We start from the raw sequence: 14,891 nt of genomic DNA, 5'->3' as shown, positions 1-14,891 counted from the left end.
GGGCATGGTGGCAGGGCAGGGACTGTATATCGTCCGAAGCCAAGATAAACATAACCTAAGGCGCTGCTAGACACCAGCGAGCTCCATGAATAGCCCGGCCGTGGCGTTCCGCACAGAAGATGCATGCAGCGCCCGGCGAAAGCTGAGCTGAGTGAGATGAGATGGAGGCCAACTCCGTGCGGGCGGCCAGGACAGCATGGGTAGGCAGGCTGGCGGAAACCCAATGACGCACGCCCCCCGGGACATATACGGCTCCTCATTGCGCAATAAACGTTATCACAAGGATGCGTTGTAGTGAGGCATAGCAACGGGGAGCAATCAGAGACATTCAAGGTTGTTGTGTTTTGGCGCTGGGGCCGTGCTATTTGCGGCGCGACTGCTTGCTCAGCCCTTGTGCCGCACTAATTAGGGGCCATTGTGCCGGACACGACGTCCGCCTCGAACTACTCCATAAGCACTGCGCCTTACTGAGGCACACCTCATGTATGTCTAAATCCCACGGCACCGTGCATCGGTTTCCATCTCGTTTCAGCTTCTCGACCCCAACATCACTGATCATTCGCATCTGCCTGGATCCATGGACTAGCGGTTTTCAAGGTTCGCTCTAGCTGTGACCATGACGTCGCTGACATCGCACTGCAAGGAGCTGTGCTGGCCCTACTAGAGTGAGGCTGTTGGCTACACCGAATGTCTTCAACCGAAGCGGAAGGATCAGAGCTCTTTGGAGAAACCTGGCCCCTCCAGACCCTTCATGTAAGGCGTGCGCATGCGAATAGGAATGGGCGTATGGCGCGGCGATACACACTACGGCCCACACGGACTTCGACATCGCCCATCTAGTGCCCCGATCAACTTTTAGTCCGCACATGATCGAGGGTCCGTGACTGCGACCCTGTTGCGTATCGTTTAATTGCCGGTCACACCCGTGACGGTGGTTTCGGCTCATATCATCGGAGCACTTGTCAATTTCCTACCGTAATGGCCTTGCAACGCATAAGGAGATAAGATGGCATGGTTTCAAACACTTACACGTCGTAGCGACTCGTTGCTTGGAGGTCGTACTTGCTGGCTTCGATAGAATGAGAACGTGTCAATGCTGCGAACACTCAAAGGTTAGCAAAGAGAGTCTTGTTATCCCGCTCCCGAATTTCGGACAGTCAATACATAGTCGATTGTAGGAAGATAACACGCTACATGTTGTGTAACGTTGCTCATAGAGCTGAAAGTACCTCTTTGTACTCTGCGCTAGTAACGAGGACCATGTTATCAATCCAACATCATCGTGATGTCGAGAAAGTTTCGACGCTTCATTGCTTCTTCCGCAACCCAGCGCTACTGAAGCTAGCGATCGCTCTGGATCCAACGGCGGGAGATTGACGTTTAGCGAGATATGGATGCTAACCAGTGCACCGAGCAATGTCAGCGCACGATCCTGAAGTATATCAACCGCCTTGCAATTTGTAGATACGCTACTGACTAGATCCAGGAAGAGCAGATTGCTCAAGCAAATTCAAGAGCAATATGGGCCTTAGCCTGTCTCAAAGGCCTACCACTAACCTCAGGATCGCCGATGAAATCAAAATCACCCGCATCGCTAGGTCAGAACAGCTCAACATTCTGGAAAGTCGGGAAAGCGCCATCAAGAAGTGAGTCTGGTGTGTCTATGATCGTAAAAGTGGTCGCTAATACCGCCAAGTCAAATCAAGGACGACCTGGAACAATGCTCTGGTCAGCTTCTCGCGCCTCTCCTCAGCAACATTCACGCTTCACTTCCGTTGGGGGTCCGTGAGAGTATCTATGAGAATGTCTTCGACACCAGCAAGCCTATAGTCATCCCAAGAATGGAAGATACCAACACCAAGTTCATGAACACAGGAATACAATCTGGCAGCGCTGGAGCGGGCGAGCATATGAAAGCCATGCATGAAGAGTTGAATCCGTTCATGCAAGACTATTGCTTCTCCACCGCTGTGATGGGCTCACAGACCAGTACTGAAATCAAAAACCTGGTACTGCGAAAAACGCCCTTCTACTTCCGTGGCTCAAGAAGGGTTCTGAACGTCAGACACCTACTGGATACCGAGATCCGGCCGGGGGGTTATACTTTCGCAATCTTGTCCGCCATCTACGTGTCTACCTTCGCAGCAATGCCGCCTTTCACGAAGCCGAAGACTTTGCAACGGGTGTAAGCAGGGTTCAAACAGCAAGCAATTCACAACATGACACACTCGACGTGTTGTCAACGTGTGTAACGTATCTTGATCGTCTAGAAGGCTTGGAGACGCTCAACTATACAGACCACACTGTTGTGCTGGAGCTTTGCTTCCTTGCTCCCACCGCTCCTGAAGGGATACTGTATAAGCCCGGTATCGAACGTAGTCTGTATGAGATGGTAGGATCGGTACACTATCGTGCGAGGGACGGTGGCGCAGACGTCAAGGTACGGTATGAAAGGTTCAGCACAGGAGGCGGAGAAGACTGGACGGAATGTCTTGAAAGGGACAGAAGGGAAGCGGTGCAGGTATGTCGTACTGATCTGGCCATGTCTTTTAGCAAGACACTGACTTCAGCTAGTCCAAACCACAACAACACGCGTTCGGCAACGGCTCACCAGCAGCCTCCTCACTTCACGATCTGTTCAACGCACCGATCCTGCCCTCCGCAGCGAACATAGGCTGGCAGCACGACTTTTTACACAAATATTTTCATGAATGTGACTGCATATCGTGCACGCAGGATAGGTTGAGGTACTCAACACACCTGGTACACTGAATCCACTAGCGCAAACTAGGGATATGAATAGATAGTCATAACTCGAGGCTACCAGATTTAACTGTTAGACGCTAGACAAAAGATACAGGAGGTACAAAAGCTACTACCCAACACGAGCAGGTGAGCAGGTCCTGAAGTTGACGTGCTGTAGGCCCCCCCCCCCCCCCCGGTTATGTTTGACGGAGGAGATCGAATACCGGAAGTTGAAGTGAAGCTGGCAAGATTACTCGTGGAAATTTGAATTGACATTCATGATACTGTCGTACACTTCTAATCCTCTCAACACCAATTTAGTCGTCCATCCTACGCCGTCATATCCAACACCACCCTACCCTGCAGCTTGCCCGCGTGCATCTCATTGAATACATCGGTAAGCTTATCCATCTTCTCCGTCCTAAAATGCGTCTTAACAATACCCCTCGCCGCAAACTCCATCGTCTCAATCGCTTCCTTCCTTGATCCTACCGCAGAACCAACAATCTGCAGCGCCTTGGCGACCATGACACCAGGGTTCGCGCTCTTGATGGGTACGACGTCGCCCTCGGGGATACCAACACATACAACGCGGCCGCCGAAACGAAGCAGGTCTACAGATTGGGCGTAGGCCATGTTATTCGCTGTGCAGACAACAACGGAGTGAGCACCAAGACCATTGGTAAGTGCTTGAACAGCTTCGACCATATTCTCTGTGCCGTCTACGGGGATGAAGTGTTCGGCGCCGCTCTCCATGACAATATCTTTCTTGGAAGAGTGATCGATGCCGATGACGCGGTGTCCGATTCCCCTGGCACTGAATTGTACAGCCAAATGACCCAGTCCACCTCCGGCACCTGATATCACGACCCAAGCACCTGACTCGGCATTGGTTTTGCGGAGCGCAGAGTAGACGGTTACACCAGCGCAGAGGAGCGGTGCTGCGGCTGCGGAATCGAGGTCGGCGGGGATGGGCGTGACGTAGTTTGCGGGGGAGAGGACGTATTGTTGGAAGGTTCCTGGTGTGTAGTATCCTGATACTTTCTGTTCACCCTCACGTTAGTTTACCAGGCTCAAAAGATCATTGGTACGCTTCTATGAACAGATGAACTCACTCCTGAGAAACACGAAGCGTCCATACCCGCCCTGCAAGCCTCACACGCCTCACAAATCCCCGCCATCCACTTGATTCCCACGCGGTCCCCCATCTTCACAGCAGAATTTTCTGTTCCAGGTCCCATCTTTACAATCTTGCCTACGCCCTCGTGGCCACCTACTTGGCCGGCTTGTGTGGGGAAAGGCAGCGTTTTCCAGGAGTTCATCATCACGCCTAGATCCGAATGGCAGACACCAGAGTGTGTCAGATTGATGAGGACCTCGCCGGCGCCTGGCTCGGGCATGTCGAGATCGACGATCTTGGTGGAGATGGAGCCGGGCGCATCGTAGATGGCGGCTTTGTATTTGGAGGGAAGAGACATGTTGGGTGGTTGACGTGGTGTACCGCTGGATGTAGTGACTACTACGCGAACGAGGCAATTCGGGCAGGGGAGGATGAGCAATAAGAACGGGTAGATTGAAGACGAATAGAAGCAGAATGACAGACACCTCAATACATATACCTTTCCCCGCACCACCTAAGCTCCATAACGCGTCGAGCTACCCTGACTCTCCCCTAGCTAACAGCCCTATCTCTACCCCACACCAGCTCCATCAACGGCCCTCCAACACAATAGATACGAAGTACATACCTAGAAACAGTGTAGTACCCTCACCCACAATCTACCTCATCCATCTACCGGGCCAATGAACTCCAAACACATTCGGACCGCCGCCCTTGCCCAGATGTGTTCCACGAAAAGCACACGCGTCTGACATACCCACAGTCCAAAGTTCCAAGGTTCCCACTTCACAACCGAAGCCGAGGCAAACAGCCAAAACGCGTGACCACATATAGCTGAGGTTTACCCCGCATCCGCGATTGGGGGGAAGCTGTAAGTGGGTTGGGAACGAGGGACCGAACTAGACTACGTCGGGCGGGATGCATGTGAGCGCGGATGTGGGGTTGAGCCAAGACTTCCGAAGTCCCGTTGCTGTACAAATGAGTAAGCTGGGAGTCTAAGAAGTGGATTCATCGGAGATTGGGACGTATCAAGGCGTGCAGTGGATCTACATTTTCTCTTCACTTGGTGATACAGTCGGTGGTTTGGATTTTGCGTTCATGTGCATCGATTCTGGGACGGTGGGGTAGAGCTTGTGGTGATGCGACTGTGGCAGCTTCAGCCACTGAACTTTATTATGGAAGGCACGTCATTGTGGCGAGCACGTGGGGTCAAGATAAATCTAATCGACTAGAGAATTGTTTGAATATGTATGTGAAAATAGTGGTTGCGAAGGGGCTAAGATAGATCTAATAGACAGCTATAGTACAAACTGTCTGCACCCCGTCCAAAGCACCCATTAAAAGTTTGGCAGCGTATGCACATGCTGCGTAGCACCTCCCTTTCCTTCTACTAGAAAAGCGTATCGAAAAGTGGTATAGTACAGAATCATTCGCGCATGTAAGCGTTAGGGGCGTTAGAAAGGGAAAAAAACTCCCAGAGAACAGAACACCTTGGGGACCACTAGATGATCAGGATATACCACGAAATTCCCAATGATGCTTCTCCGTTCCATGCTAGAAATATGTTGTGCGCCGTATGTGAAAAATTTATGCACCCTGATTAGTTATGAAATGGCTGGCGAGAAGCTCGTCAGCACTGGGACGCTTCTCATGATCGATGAGGAAGGTCTGCGCCAGGAAGGTTCGGGCGTCGTCGCCAGCGTTGTCGGGAATGGTAGGGCTGGCATCGCCACTGCCACCGATCTTGAAGATAGCTTGCAGTTGAGTGCAGTTGGGATGCGGGTGGCTTCCAGTAAACATCTCGACGACCAGGCAGCCGAGCGACCAGATATCGGCTTTGCGGGTATAGGCTGTCTGTCGAACTACTTCTGGTGCCATCCAGAAGACTGAGCCTTGGAGCGAGACACGCTGAGCTCCCTTCTTGCCGCCGCCTAGTGTAGAGGCTTCAATGCGCTTGGAGATACCGAAATCGGAAATCTTGACTGAGCCCTTGTTGTCGACGAGGATGTTTGCACCCTTGATATCACGGTGAATGATGTCCCGCGAGTGAAGGTACGAAAGACCGGTCAGAATCTGGCGTACGAAGTTCTGGATAAGGGATTCGCCAAGGGGGCCGTAGTTCACCAGCATGGTCGCCACGGAACCACCCGGGACGTATTCGAGGAAAATGTTAAGATGGCTCTCATCAGAGTTGGAGCCGAGGTACTGCACGATGTTCTTGTGCTTCAGTTCCCGGAGCAGGCCGATCTCGTGTTTCAGGGCTTCGACCATGTTAGTCTTCCTGCTGTCCATCTGGGAGGCGCCTGCTACGGAAGGAAGCTCGACCTGCTTGACGGCCATGAGCTCACCGGTAACGGCATGTAGGGCAAGGTAAACGCTGCCGAAAGAACCTTGACCGATGAGAGCTCCCTTCATGTACTTGACGTTATCCCAAGAGTCCTGTTCCAGGTACTCAGCCAGTTCGTCGTCTGACTCCTCGCCATCCTCGGCAATGGCTTCGGAAAGGCGTTTGTTGAGTGAATCGCCGTTTTCGGTATTGCTGCTACTGCTACCCGCAAGGCTGCTGCCGCCATCGTCGAAGTAGGATTGTAGAGTGGTGTTACCCTCTGGATCCGTGATGGCAAGAGTATCCGATTCACCTCCAAACGACACGTACGACTTTCGGTTTGGCTCGAGAGGTGATTCCTCGTCGAGGGGTTCCAAAACCGAAGATGCCATAGAGTCACGGTACCCAGATTGGTTAGGTAGACCCAGTCGCATGACGGATAGCGGGCGGAGTGGCCGGGCTTGGGCACCTCCTTGGAGCCAAGTGTCAGCGATGGATGGTAATGGCGGCGCATCTTTCAAGCTGGAAGCAACGCTGAAGTTTGATGCCATCGATAGACGTGAGGCCGCGCGGCTGAGGCGGTGGGAACGACGTATTGACATGCGGACGGTCTTGTCAATCTCATCTTTCCCAACGTCAGGGAAGTAAGAAGTTAGGTCAGAGGTAATGAGTTCGCTGGGAGGTCGAGCACCGTAGAACTGCTTGAGTTTCCGGGCACGAGCTTGGAAGATGGGTGACCTGTTTGGATCAGAGGGTCCTTCCAGATTCTGGGCTGTTGAGTTGATGTGGCGTTCTCGTTCTCTTGCGGAGGTTGGTGACAGAGGGTAGCTGACAGCAGCAAGGGACTCGCCCGTCAGCTTCTCAATCTTGATCTGGCTGCGATTGCTAGACGGCACGTAGACGTTAGAACCTTGCTGGAAGTTCTGTTGTGCGTAGATGCCTGCGGCGGCCTTCAGTTGGTCCTCATCGGGCTCACCAGCGTGGACCTTGCGAAGTATTAAGCGGCCTCTTTCGTGCCTGTTGGCATCCTTGACGAGTCTGAAGAGCTCGATGTCACTCAAGCGTTCAGATAGCGAAGGGTCTGGCTCTGGGCTGTTGAGAATGTAGAAGCAGTAGTTCTTGACATGGGCTGTGTTGAGGTGGCCCTTGGTCAGAGTCTTCAGCATGACCTCCTCGGCAGTCTTGCAGCCTTCGATGTTCACAACTGAGGTGCGCCCGCCATCGTAGATGACACGAACTAGAGCCTTGTCGTGTGGCAAGATGGCGCTGTTGGTGGCACTGTCTACGCTAGGACTCGCACGAACGTGGTGGGCGAAGCGGGCTGTCTGCGGTGTTTCGGTTGGTGTAGTGCGTTGGTTGCGCGAGAACTGGGAAGCGATGTTGACGGAGCTGCTGGAGGCACTGAGAGGATGCGCGCCGTATGTCTTGTTGCCAAGCTCCTTGGGGCTGTTCAATCCTCCCTGCCGTTGTGACCGAAGGTTCCGGGTTTCTTGGTCGACGAGGGGAGATGCGGGGCGCGAGGGAGGTTTGGCACCGTATGCGAAGCTGCTCAAGTCGGAGTTCATGATTTGTCTCGACATGCGCTTCTCGGTTCGCGAGCTGACGGGATTCGAGTTGGAAACGGGAGGATTCGATCGTGCAGAGTAGAGCGGGCGAGGAGAGCCGGAGGATGGCGGAGTGTATGCTGCGTTGTCGAGCGTGGCTAGCGATTGCCTATTTGATGTGCGTCTTGAGGCTTTCTTGTACTCCTTGTTGCGCAGCTGCTTTGCTTGCGAGCCGATGCGGACGCGGTCGCCGACCTTCTTGATGCCCATGTCCTTGAGGTGGGTCTGGTCCATCTCCATCAGGTTCTCGCCGTTGATGTGGTTGTCTGGTGATGTTAGTAGTCGTCGTTGTGGTGGGTGTAGTGACATACGCTTGAAGAGGTCGACATACTGAGCGCAGTTGATGCGCTTTAACCAGTCACCAACCTTGTCCTCGTCCCAATGTCTGTCCATGTTAGTGATGAACTTGTGGCTGACAGCTGTGAGCCTCACCTGATGGCGTCGGGAGCGTCGTATATCTCCGAGAATTCTGACTCGGTGGGAGAAGCAAACATGGACTGCTCGGCTCGTGTATTTGAGGCATGGCTGCGGTAGCCGGAGAGACCGCCGTTGTATTGGGCGGACGACTGCGAGGCACTCCCACTCATGGAGGGCGCGGGATACGGAGACTTTGCGGCGAGCATGGCCATGTGTGCGGATGTTCAAGAGGAGTGATGGACTAATTAGGTAGTAGGTAGGGCGGTTGGTCGTACGTCGGTCGGTCGGTCTATTCACTCTATCTCATATATGCATTATGTTTGCTACGCGTGACAGGATAGAAGAGGGTGGGCGAGGTGAAGCTGCGTCGCAAACAGAGGGCGGTGTCTGCGTCTGTGGAATGCTGAATGCGGGTCCAAGGCGTCGTGGAGTTGGTGCGGTGGGTTGCAGGCGGATGGCCTTGTCCTTGTGCAATGGGGGTTTCGGCCTTCTATATTGCGGCGTACGCGGGCGCCCGGGATGCTGGCTCGGAGGTGGTCGACGAGGGCAGGAAACAAGACGCGGGCTCGAAACAGAGGATGATCCCGTCGTCTGCTGAGGGCCAGCGCGAGCGCGGAGACACCTTTTGCCATGGCTCCAAGCCTGAAACGCTAGTGGGTTTGGGGTCCCAGCACTCCGCCAATCGCACGCGCCCGCCCTCGGCGCTGCCATTATCGGCGCGCCCACACGGCATTGTCTTTATCAGCGCACGCAGCTACACACTACCGTCACGTCGCGACACGCAGTAACTTCCCGTGCCCTCATCAAAGACGCGTGTTGAGCTTCATGCGCCCGTCGCCGTAGATCCATCGTCGAGTGTTGAGTTCAGCGGGCGCTTGTATGCATGGGGCTCCGGCGCCGTTAGCGACTAGCCCGCATCTGCCTCACCGCAGACCGACTTAATATAATCTTGGCCGCCTCGACAAGACATGTTCAGGGACTGCCTCGCCAGCTGGAAATAGTTACAGGCCCTTTATCCATCCCGGTACCTGTCACTTGTCATCTATCTGGCGACTCTGCTCGACCTCGTGTTTCTGTTTGCTGACTCTGCCTGGCGTGTTACAGACCGCTGGAAACGCGTACACATGGAAGACGAAGATAACTGGCGCCTACGCCATGCTGTGCTTCTTCACTGGTTCTGCGCCTGTTCTCACGCACACTGTCTCACTTCAGCCGCCTCACTGCTCGTCACTCGTGCCCCACCCGTGACCGTATTCAAGGGAACTTGAACACACTACCTACTGCGTGAAAGCAACAAGAATTTATTATTCATGCTACTCTAGACTACAGACACGTACAGTGCGACTATCAATGCAGACATCTTAACTTGCTTTGTTCGTAGTACAGACTGCTCGGCTCCTCTGCTATGAGCTGGCCCGTAACCGCCCCGATGCGCATAAGCCGACCGTGATAAGGCGTCCTCATGCCACCGGCTCGGCACCCCTTTTGCGCTGTTTCTCATAAGGTAGACGGGGATGAATGGGTTCAATGTCATGCCGTGACCTGGACGCGCAGTGGCCAGCAGCTGGCAGCGCCGTGTGGTTGAAACAAAAGGCATGCAAACGAGCGGAACCTCGCCGTCACTGACAGCTGTCGCTACCGCGCTCAACATGCGCTAGAACTGACGACTACTAAACCAAACAAACATAATCACCGTCAGTCCGCGGTCATCATGCCCCCAATCCTTTGCTCCTGAAGATCCTCTGCCTGTCCTGAAGATCCTGCCCGTCTGCCCCTCGGCTGGGGTTGACTGCAAATAGACGTGATGACGTCCTGCTATTCCCAGGCCTGCGTATGACGCAGCAGTCGCCCTGCACCCAGCCTGCGGTGCGGCACGTCGATGGCACTGCACGTAGAACATGGCCTTTCGCAGCCAGTCAAACCCCCTTCAAGACACGCTTGTCCGACCTGCTGCTTGTTGCCCTCCTCACACTCCCTCTGCCCAGGGTATCGCTGCCTTAGAAAACGAAAAGCCCGCAATCCACCGGGCTGAGCCGTGTTTGTCACCACAGCCTTTCTGCCAACATCTTCTTTCTTCCGTGCCCACATCTCCATTTTGCTAGTCCTCTCCAGCAACCTGTCACTGTCGCGCGTGCATGGGATTTCTGCAATAGCAGCAGCACCTATTCGCTGCGCTCCACAAACGCTCGCCTACTCGACAACTCCCCCTCGCAACGTCATACTGCAGGTGCTCCCGAGCGCCTGCCATTGGGCTCCAGCATGGCCTATCGCGACCAACCCGACCCTCACCACGCTTCCTACGTATCGCCGTTCGACAAACAACACTACGATCGCGGGAGAAGCCCCGACTATGGCACGAGACCCAAGTCTCGCACTGGCACCAATGCCTCCGACTCTCAGCCTCGCGACTCCAGTCCTGCCTGGGACCGCCGCAGTTTCGACAGTGGCTCGCAGCCAATCCAGCAGCCACTGAAGAATGCCATCGGACATGCCTTCGACAAGTCTGACGCTGCGCGGGTTGTGGACCCAGATCTCATTGCTCAGATTACGGAGCAAGTGAAGAGGTCCGTCTTGGACGAGATCAAATCAAGCGGCATGACTGGTGCTACACAAGCACAAACCATGCCCGTCTCTCCGCAGCAATGGGTCCCGCCCTCGCCAGTGTCGACATCCAACTCGATTCCGCCTCGAGACGTGTACACCCCGCCATCTCCAAAGCGCACCGACTTTCCAAGCCAGCAGTCTCCCGAGCGCGACCCCTTGTATCGCGATCCACTGCTGGATGGCAATAGCGACCTGCCTACCCCGCGCTCTGAGCGAAGCGCACCAGTAGAGCGAGAACGGCCATCTGCGCGACCAGGCCCGGCACCCAGGATGATGACTGAAGACTATACTCCGATCGAGAAGATGTGGCAGCGACTGTTCGAGCCAGACGGCCAGCCTCTGCCTCGTCTTGGCCAGCTCTTGCGTGGACTGGCTCTGCACTTGGTCCGTACCCATGGCAATGTAGAGATCATGCGCTAACGATGACATAGATTGAAGACTATGAACCTAAGCACAGTCTAGTCATCTCCCCGGCCAAGATGCTTAAGTTCTATGAGGAGGTCAAGCTCAAGGATGAGATATATCCATGGCAAAGTAAGCACGCGTAACTCTATTCTCTCACTGACATGCTAATGTATGCAGCCATCTTTGGAGATCTCTCGTATTCTGCTCTTTCCAAAGTATACCGCGACATGCGATGCCAGCACCATCTCATCCAAGAGCATCCCGCAGAAGCGCCTTACATCCCTGCGCTTACTCCCGAAGGCTTCCAGGAATGGATGACGACCATGATCCAGGCATATCCCGACGCCGAGTACGAACGATTAGTAAAGGCCATCTTGGACATGCCGATCAGCAACGCAGACGACCGGAAAGAACGGTTCCCGAAAGAACTTCCTCGCAGGATGTTCCCAACCATCGAGAACCTACATGCCCAGCAAAGATGCGCCGCAGCCTTGTCTGCTGAGGGTGTCGGGCCGCTTCGTAGGGCACCCACTTTCCCACCACCGCCGCCCAAGACCCGAGGCCCTCCCCCAGGGCCCAGTCTTGAACGCGAACGCAGTCCCTATTCCTCGAGGCCCGAAGTGAGGCCAATGGACTTTGAAGATGAGCCCATGTCTACGTCTGTCCCTATCGAGCGGGAGCGCAAGCCTTACTCAGCAGCTCCTGGTGGCGGAAAGTCCTATACCGAAGACATGAGCTCCAGCACCTACTCCGATACCTCAGCGAACGAGAAGCGTCGACGCGCGCAGTCGAATGCCGGGCAAGGACCATGGGCGGCTCCTCCTACGGACGCTCACTACCATCAGCAGCCACCTCCCCCTCGTGGCCCGAATGTTAGGCCGCGGAGCCCAAGCTTCTCCAACTTCGGCACTCAGTCTGATCCCGCAGTGCGCGACATTCCCAGCAACTATTACGCTTCCAACATGCACAATGCCGCAGATGATCCCCATCGCCGCCGCGAGTCTGATAATAAGAGGCACACTCGTCAACGAAGCGGTACCAATGGCATGGGTGCATCTTTCGACTCTCAGGCCCGATCCGTATACGACGACGATGATTACCTGAGATCGAGGTGGAACTAAAGAATATGACCGCATATGCTATAACCACCTCTGTCACTACTAGGCAGTCATGTCGCTAGAAGACGGGCTCGCATCGGCCCCCACCCAATTTACGACTTTACGACATATACCCCGAACTTTCCTGTCGCTGTTGCCACTTTTCCTTCTACTTTCGGTGTATATCTGGTTTAGTCACAAGTCATACTGTTCGTTTTCTGTACTGGTTTCGTCACATACCCTGTTTCATGTCGTTATGATCTCCTTGTCTGGTTATCTTGTCGAAAAGGACGGTCGCTGTACAATATTACGCGAGTTTCTTGAAGAGACCCCGAAACATGTTCTTGCTGTTTCTCTTGCGCGATGCAACGTCACCAACTTCATAAAATTTAAAAGCCATTGTCACACATACATATGACTTGAGAAATCGGAGTTCGTATAGAGAATATGTGCATTTCGACACTTGTATCTCGTCCATACATCATTCCCCCCCTTTCCCGTACCCGCGCCTTCTATTTAACCACCTCACCCTTTTTATCCCCACCTCCGTTCTTCCCCTTTGTACTAGCCAACTTCCCAACCCACCGACAGATCCCGACACCCATCTTGACCGCCTTGGCACGATGTGTCTTTGCCAGCCTTGCTTCTTCCTCTTTGTCAAGATCAGACATGGACTTCAGCTGTTGATGTGACAGGATGTCTGTGAAGTTTTGGGTTGGTTTCGTCGACGACGAGGACCGCGTCATATTTTGAGTTGGAGACGCTGCCGGTTGGGTAGAGTGCGTGGACTGGTTTGAGCGAGTTGAGTGCACGCTGTGTTTGTAGGATGACGGGTGGCGTGGTACAGATGCTCGGTGGGGTGTTGCGCCGAATTGGATGTGGGAGTGTGCTGTGGGTGCAGCGGAAGTTGGAAATGGCATGATGTTGCTGGTGGTGTTGGTTTTGGTGAAGGTGGTGTTTGACGACGTGTTGAGTGCTCGAGCAGTGCGCTGAGTCGCTTTGTTGTGCTGTAGCAAACAATGTAGAGCAGAGAATGAGCACAAGAGAACTTGTCTCGAACGGAGGGTGATATGTGATACTGGATGTGTGAAAATAAATACGGTACGCGCATACACTGCTGACTTTGTTGTGAAAGTATAAGGGTTTTGTGACTGGCTGTATAGTTTGATGGATGGAAGTGTGCATGAGTCAACGTAGCTGAACCATGGTACGAAGACACTGTATGGGATAAAGGATTTGTTTGGTGAAAGTTATATCTAATTGGTTGTACTGATAACCCTTGGTAGGCAGCTACATGCCATCGGTGGGTGTCCAAATATGAAAGAGAACGTACCTCCTCCGACTACAACGCCCCAACTTTAAGTTCCTACATGATTAAATGCTACCAAGACTGACTGGAACTCGTAATCCCTCCCCGCAACTCCAGAAAATCATTAAACCTGAGATACTCGTTATACTCATCTTGCAACTGTCGTCTAGCGTCCATACGCTTTCGTGATCTTTCTATTCGTCTGGTCCTTGAGAAGTCTGTGGGAAGTTTGATGTCAGATGCTGATAGAACGCAGCTTAGATATGTTACTTACATTTGAATGGTTTGCACACCCACTGCCGCAGTTTAGGCGAAGAGGCCAATCCGATTAAGATACCGGCCACAGCTACGCACACGCCAACTAATGTGAAGATGGCTTCGTTGGTCCATCCAGTCAATGTATGATTATCGGGTACGTTGCCGTCTTGTCGAGGCGCAATCGAAGATCGGGAGCCAGCGTTGACTTTCGCTGCAAAAAGGAACAGAAATAGTACACATAAGTATATTAGTGCCATGCTGGTATAGCGATGGTTGTGCTGTAGTCGTATAACGGTAGAGAGGAGTGTAGTTCATATATGTAAAGTGAATCTGAACGACAGCGGCGAAGCTACTATCTGCAGAAGCTCGCTTAGGGCGGAACGAAGATGATGGTCAGAAGTATGCAACCACCCAGAGAAATGAAGCAATGTCTCAAGCCTTCTGGGTTTAAAGAAGGGGCGATGGCAGGAGATCAGAAGCAAACAAGTGACTGTGACATGATCAGAGCATAAGAAAGCCACTCAGTGTGGTTAATCTTCAGTATATATATGTTCGTGCCCACCCATCCGGTGTAAGAAGGCCGCAGATGTTAGAGGGACTGGGCCAGGGCGTTGAAGCTGCATGGCGTCGTTGCTGCAGGCGCCACTGGTTTGCGGACAGTACCATACCTGGACCTGCGGCTTGAAGGCGGTGATACACTACTTCAATGTCCAACCAATCATATAGCTATTACAGCTACTCTGACCTATGACAGTATGCCTTCCAAAGATCTTAGCGAGTCCACAATGAAAATATTACCAGCCTGGGAAAGGCTCAGCCTGCACGCCCGTGAACTGCAGGCATTAACACCCACTGTTTTCGGCTCCGACCACCACCATACTCGACCTTATAAGCCTTGAAACAAAGCCGAAGTGGGGCGGCATACCCGTCTGCTTCCCCGATGACCGGCAAGGTCTCTATGCAGACTAGGGCACGTCAAAATCCTAACCAGTGCTGCGTGTGGGCG

The 14,891-nt window shown here is 53.4% G+C and overlaps 5 protein-coding genes across 5 annotated transcripts; 2 read left to right on the top strand and 3 right to left on the bottom strand.

Moving 5' to 3' along the window:
- The first annotated feature begins 1,209 nt into the window (after nucleotides 1–1,209).
- On the top strand, nucleotides 1,210–2,289 carry BKA58DRAFT_182322 (uncharacterized protein). Its single transcript, XM_046165414.1, has 3 exons — nucleotides 1,210–1,437; nucleotides 1,487–1,646; nucleotides 1,697–2,289. Exons 2-3 carry the CDS (start codon nucleotides 1,522–1,524, stop codon nucleotides 2,187–2,189), a joined length of 618 nt encoding a protein of 205 aa, XP_046025572.1. The 5' UTR covers nucleotides 1,210–1,437; nucleotides 1,487–1,521; the 3' UTR covers nucleotides 2,190–2,289.
- A 633-nt stretch (nucleotides 2,290–2,922) lies between these two features.
- On the bottom strand, nucleotides 2,923–4,307 carry BKA58DRAFT_385564 (chaperonin 10-like protein). The gene is made up of 2 exons (XM_046170387.1): nucleotides 3,861–4,307; nucleotides 2,923–3,789 (listed from the first exon to the last, which is right to left on the bottom strand). The coding sequence occupies exons 1-2, from the start codon at nucleotides 4,221–4,223 to the stop codon at nucleotides 3,076–3,078; spliced, it is 1,077 nt and encodes a 358-aa protein (XP_046025571.1). The 5' UTR covers nucleotides 4,224–4,307; the 3' UTR covers nucleotides 2,923–3,075.
- A 780-nt stretch (nucleotides 4,308–5,087) lies between these two features.
- BKA58DRAFT_469699 (protein kinase byr2) lies at nucleotides 5,088–8,799 on the bottom strand. Its single transcript, XM_046175153.1, has 3 exons — nucleotides 8,228–8,799; nucleotides 8,107–8,180; nucleotides 5,088–8,061 (listed from the first exon to the last, which is right to left on the bottom strand). The coding sequence occupies exons 1-3, from the start codon at nucleotides 8,422–8,424 to the stop codon at nucleotides 5,453–5,455; spliced, it is 2,880 nt and encodes a 959-aa protein (XP_046025570.1). The 5' UTR covers nucleotides 8,425–8,799; the 3' UTR covers nucleotides 5,088–5,452.
- A 1,493-nt stretch (nucleotides 8,800–10,292) lies between these two features.
- On the top strand, nucleotides 10,293–12,484 carry BKA58DRAFT_182311 (uncharacterized protein). The gene is made up of 3 exons (XM_046165413.1): nucleotides 10,293–11,200; nucleotides 11,248–11,350; nucleotides 11,399–12,484. The coding sequence occupies exons 1-3, from the start codon at nucleotides 10,472–10,474 to the stop codon at nucleotides 12,340–12,342; spliced, it is 1,776 nt and encodes a 591-aa protein (XP_046025569.1). The 5' UTR covers nucleotides 10,293–10,471; the 3' UTR covers nucleotides 12,343–12,484.
- Nucleotides 12,485–14,142, bottom strand: BKA58DRAFT_458282 (uncharacterized protein; the record flags this gene model as incomplete). The annotated part of the gene is made up of 4 exons (XM_046174663.1): nucleotides 12,485–13,315; nucleotides 13,432–13,536; nucleotides 13,714–13,869; nucleotides 13,902–14,142. 4 exons carry the CDS (start codon nucleotides 14,140–14,142, stop codon nucleotides 12,831–12,833), a joined length of 987 nt encoding a protein of 328 aa, XP_046025568.1. The 3' UTR covers nucleotides 12,485–12,830.
- Nucleotides 14,143–14,891: the final 749 nt, after the last annotated feature.

Source organism: Alternaria rosae, assembly GCF_020736505.1.
Source record: "Alternaria rosae strain MPI-PUGE-AT-0040 chromosome Unknown BKA58scaffold_5, whole genome shotgun sequence".
NCBI lineage: Eukaryota > Fungi > Ascomycota > Dothideomycetes > Pleosporales > Pleosporaceae > Alternaria > Alternaria rosae.
Note: the sequence above shows the minus strand (reverse complement) of the source record. Positions and strands in the feature narration are given on the sequence as shown.

Excerpts from the sequence above, each read along its gene's own strand:
- BKA58DRAFT_469699 (XM_046175153.1), bottom strand. The coding sequence starts at position 8,424 with ATGGCCATGCTCGCCGCAAAGTCTCCGTATCCCGCGCCCTCCATGAGT. Across the intron at positions 8,181-8,227 it reads GACGCTCCCGACGCCATCAG|ACATTGGGACGAGGACAAGG; the intron begins GTGAGGCTCACA and ends TAACATGGACAG. Across the intron at positions 8,062-8,106 it reads GTATGTCGACCTCTTCAAGC|ACAACCACATCAACGGCGAG; the intron begins GTATGTCACTAC and ends TAACATCACCAG.
- BKA58DRAFT_385564 (XM_046170387.1), bottom strand. The coding sequence starts at position 4,223 with ATGTCTCTTCCCTCCAAATACAAAGCCGCCATCTACGATGCGCCCGGC. Across the intron at positions 3,790-3,860 it reads ACGCTTCGTGTTTCTCAGGA|AAAGTATCAGGATACTACAC; the intron begins GTGAGTTCATCT and ends GAGGGTGAACAG.
- BKA58DRAFT_182322 (XM_046165414.1), top strand. The coding sequence starts at position 1,522 with ATGGGCCTTAGCCTGTCTCAAAGGCCTACCACTAACCTCAGGATCGCC. Across the intron at positions 1,647-1,696 it reads CGGGAAAGCGCCATCAAGAA|TCAAATCAAGGACGACCTGG; the intron begins GTGAGTCTGGTG and ends AATACCGCCAAG.
- BKA58DRAFT_182311 (XM_046165413.1), top strand. The coding sequence starts at position 10,472 with ATGGCCTATCGCGACCAACCCGACCCTCACCACGCTTCCTACGTATCG. Across the intron at positions 11,201-11,247 it reads GTGGACTGGCTCTGCACTTG|ATTGAAGACTATGAACCTAA; the intron begins GTCCGTACCCAT and ends ACGATGACATAG. Across the intron at positions 11,351-11,398 it reads TGAGATATATCCATGGCAAA|CCATCTTTGGAGATCTCTCG; the intron begins GTAAGCACGCGT and ends TAATGTATGCAG.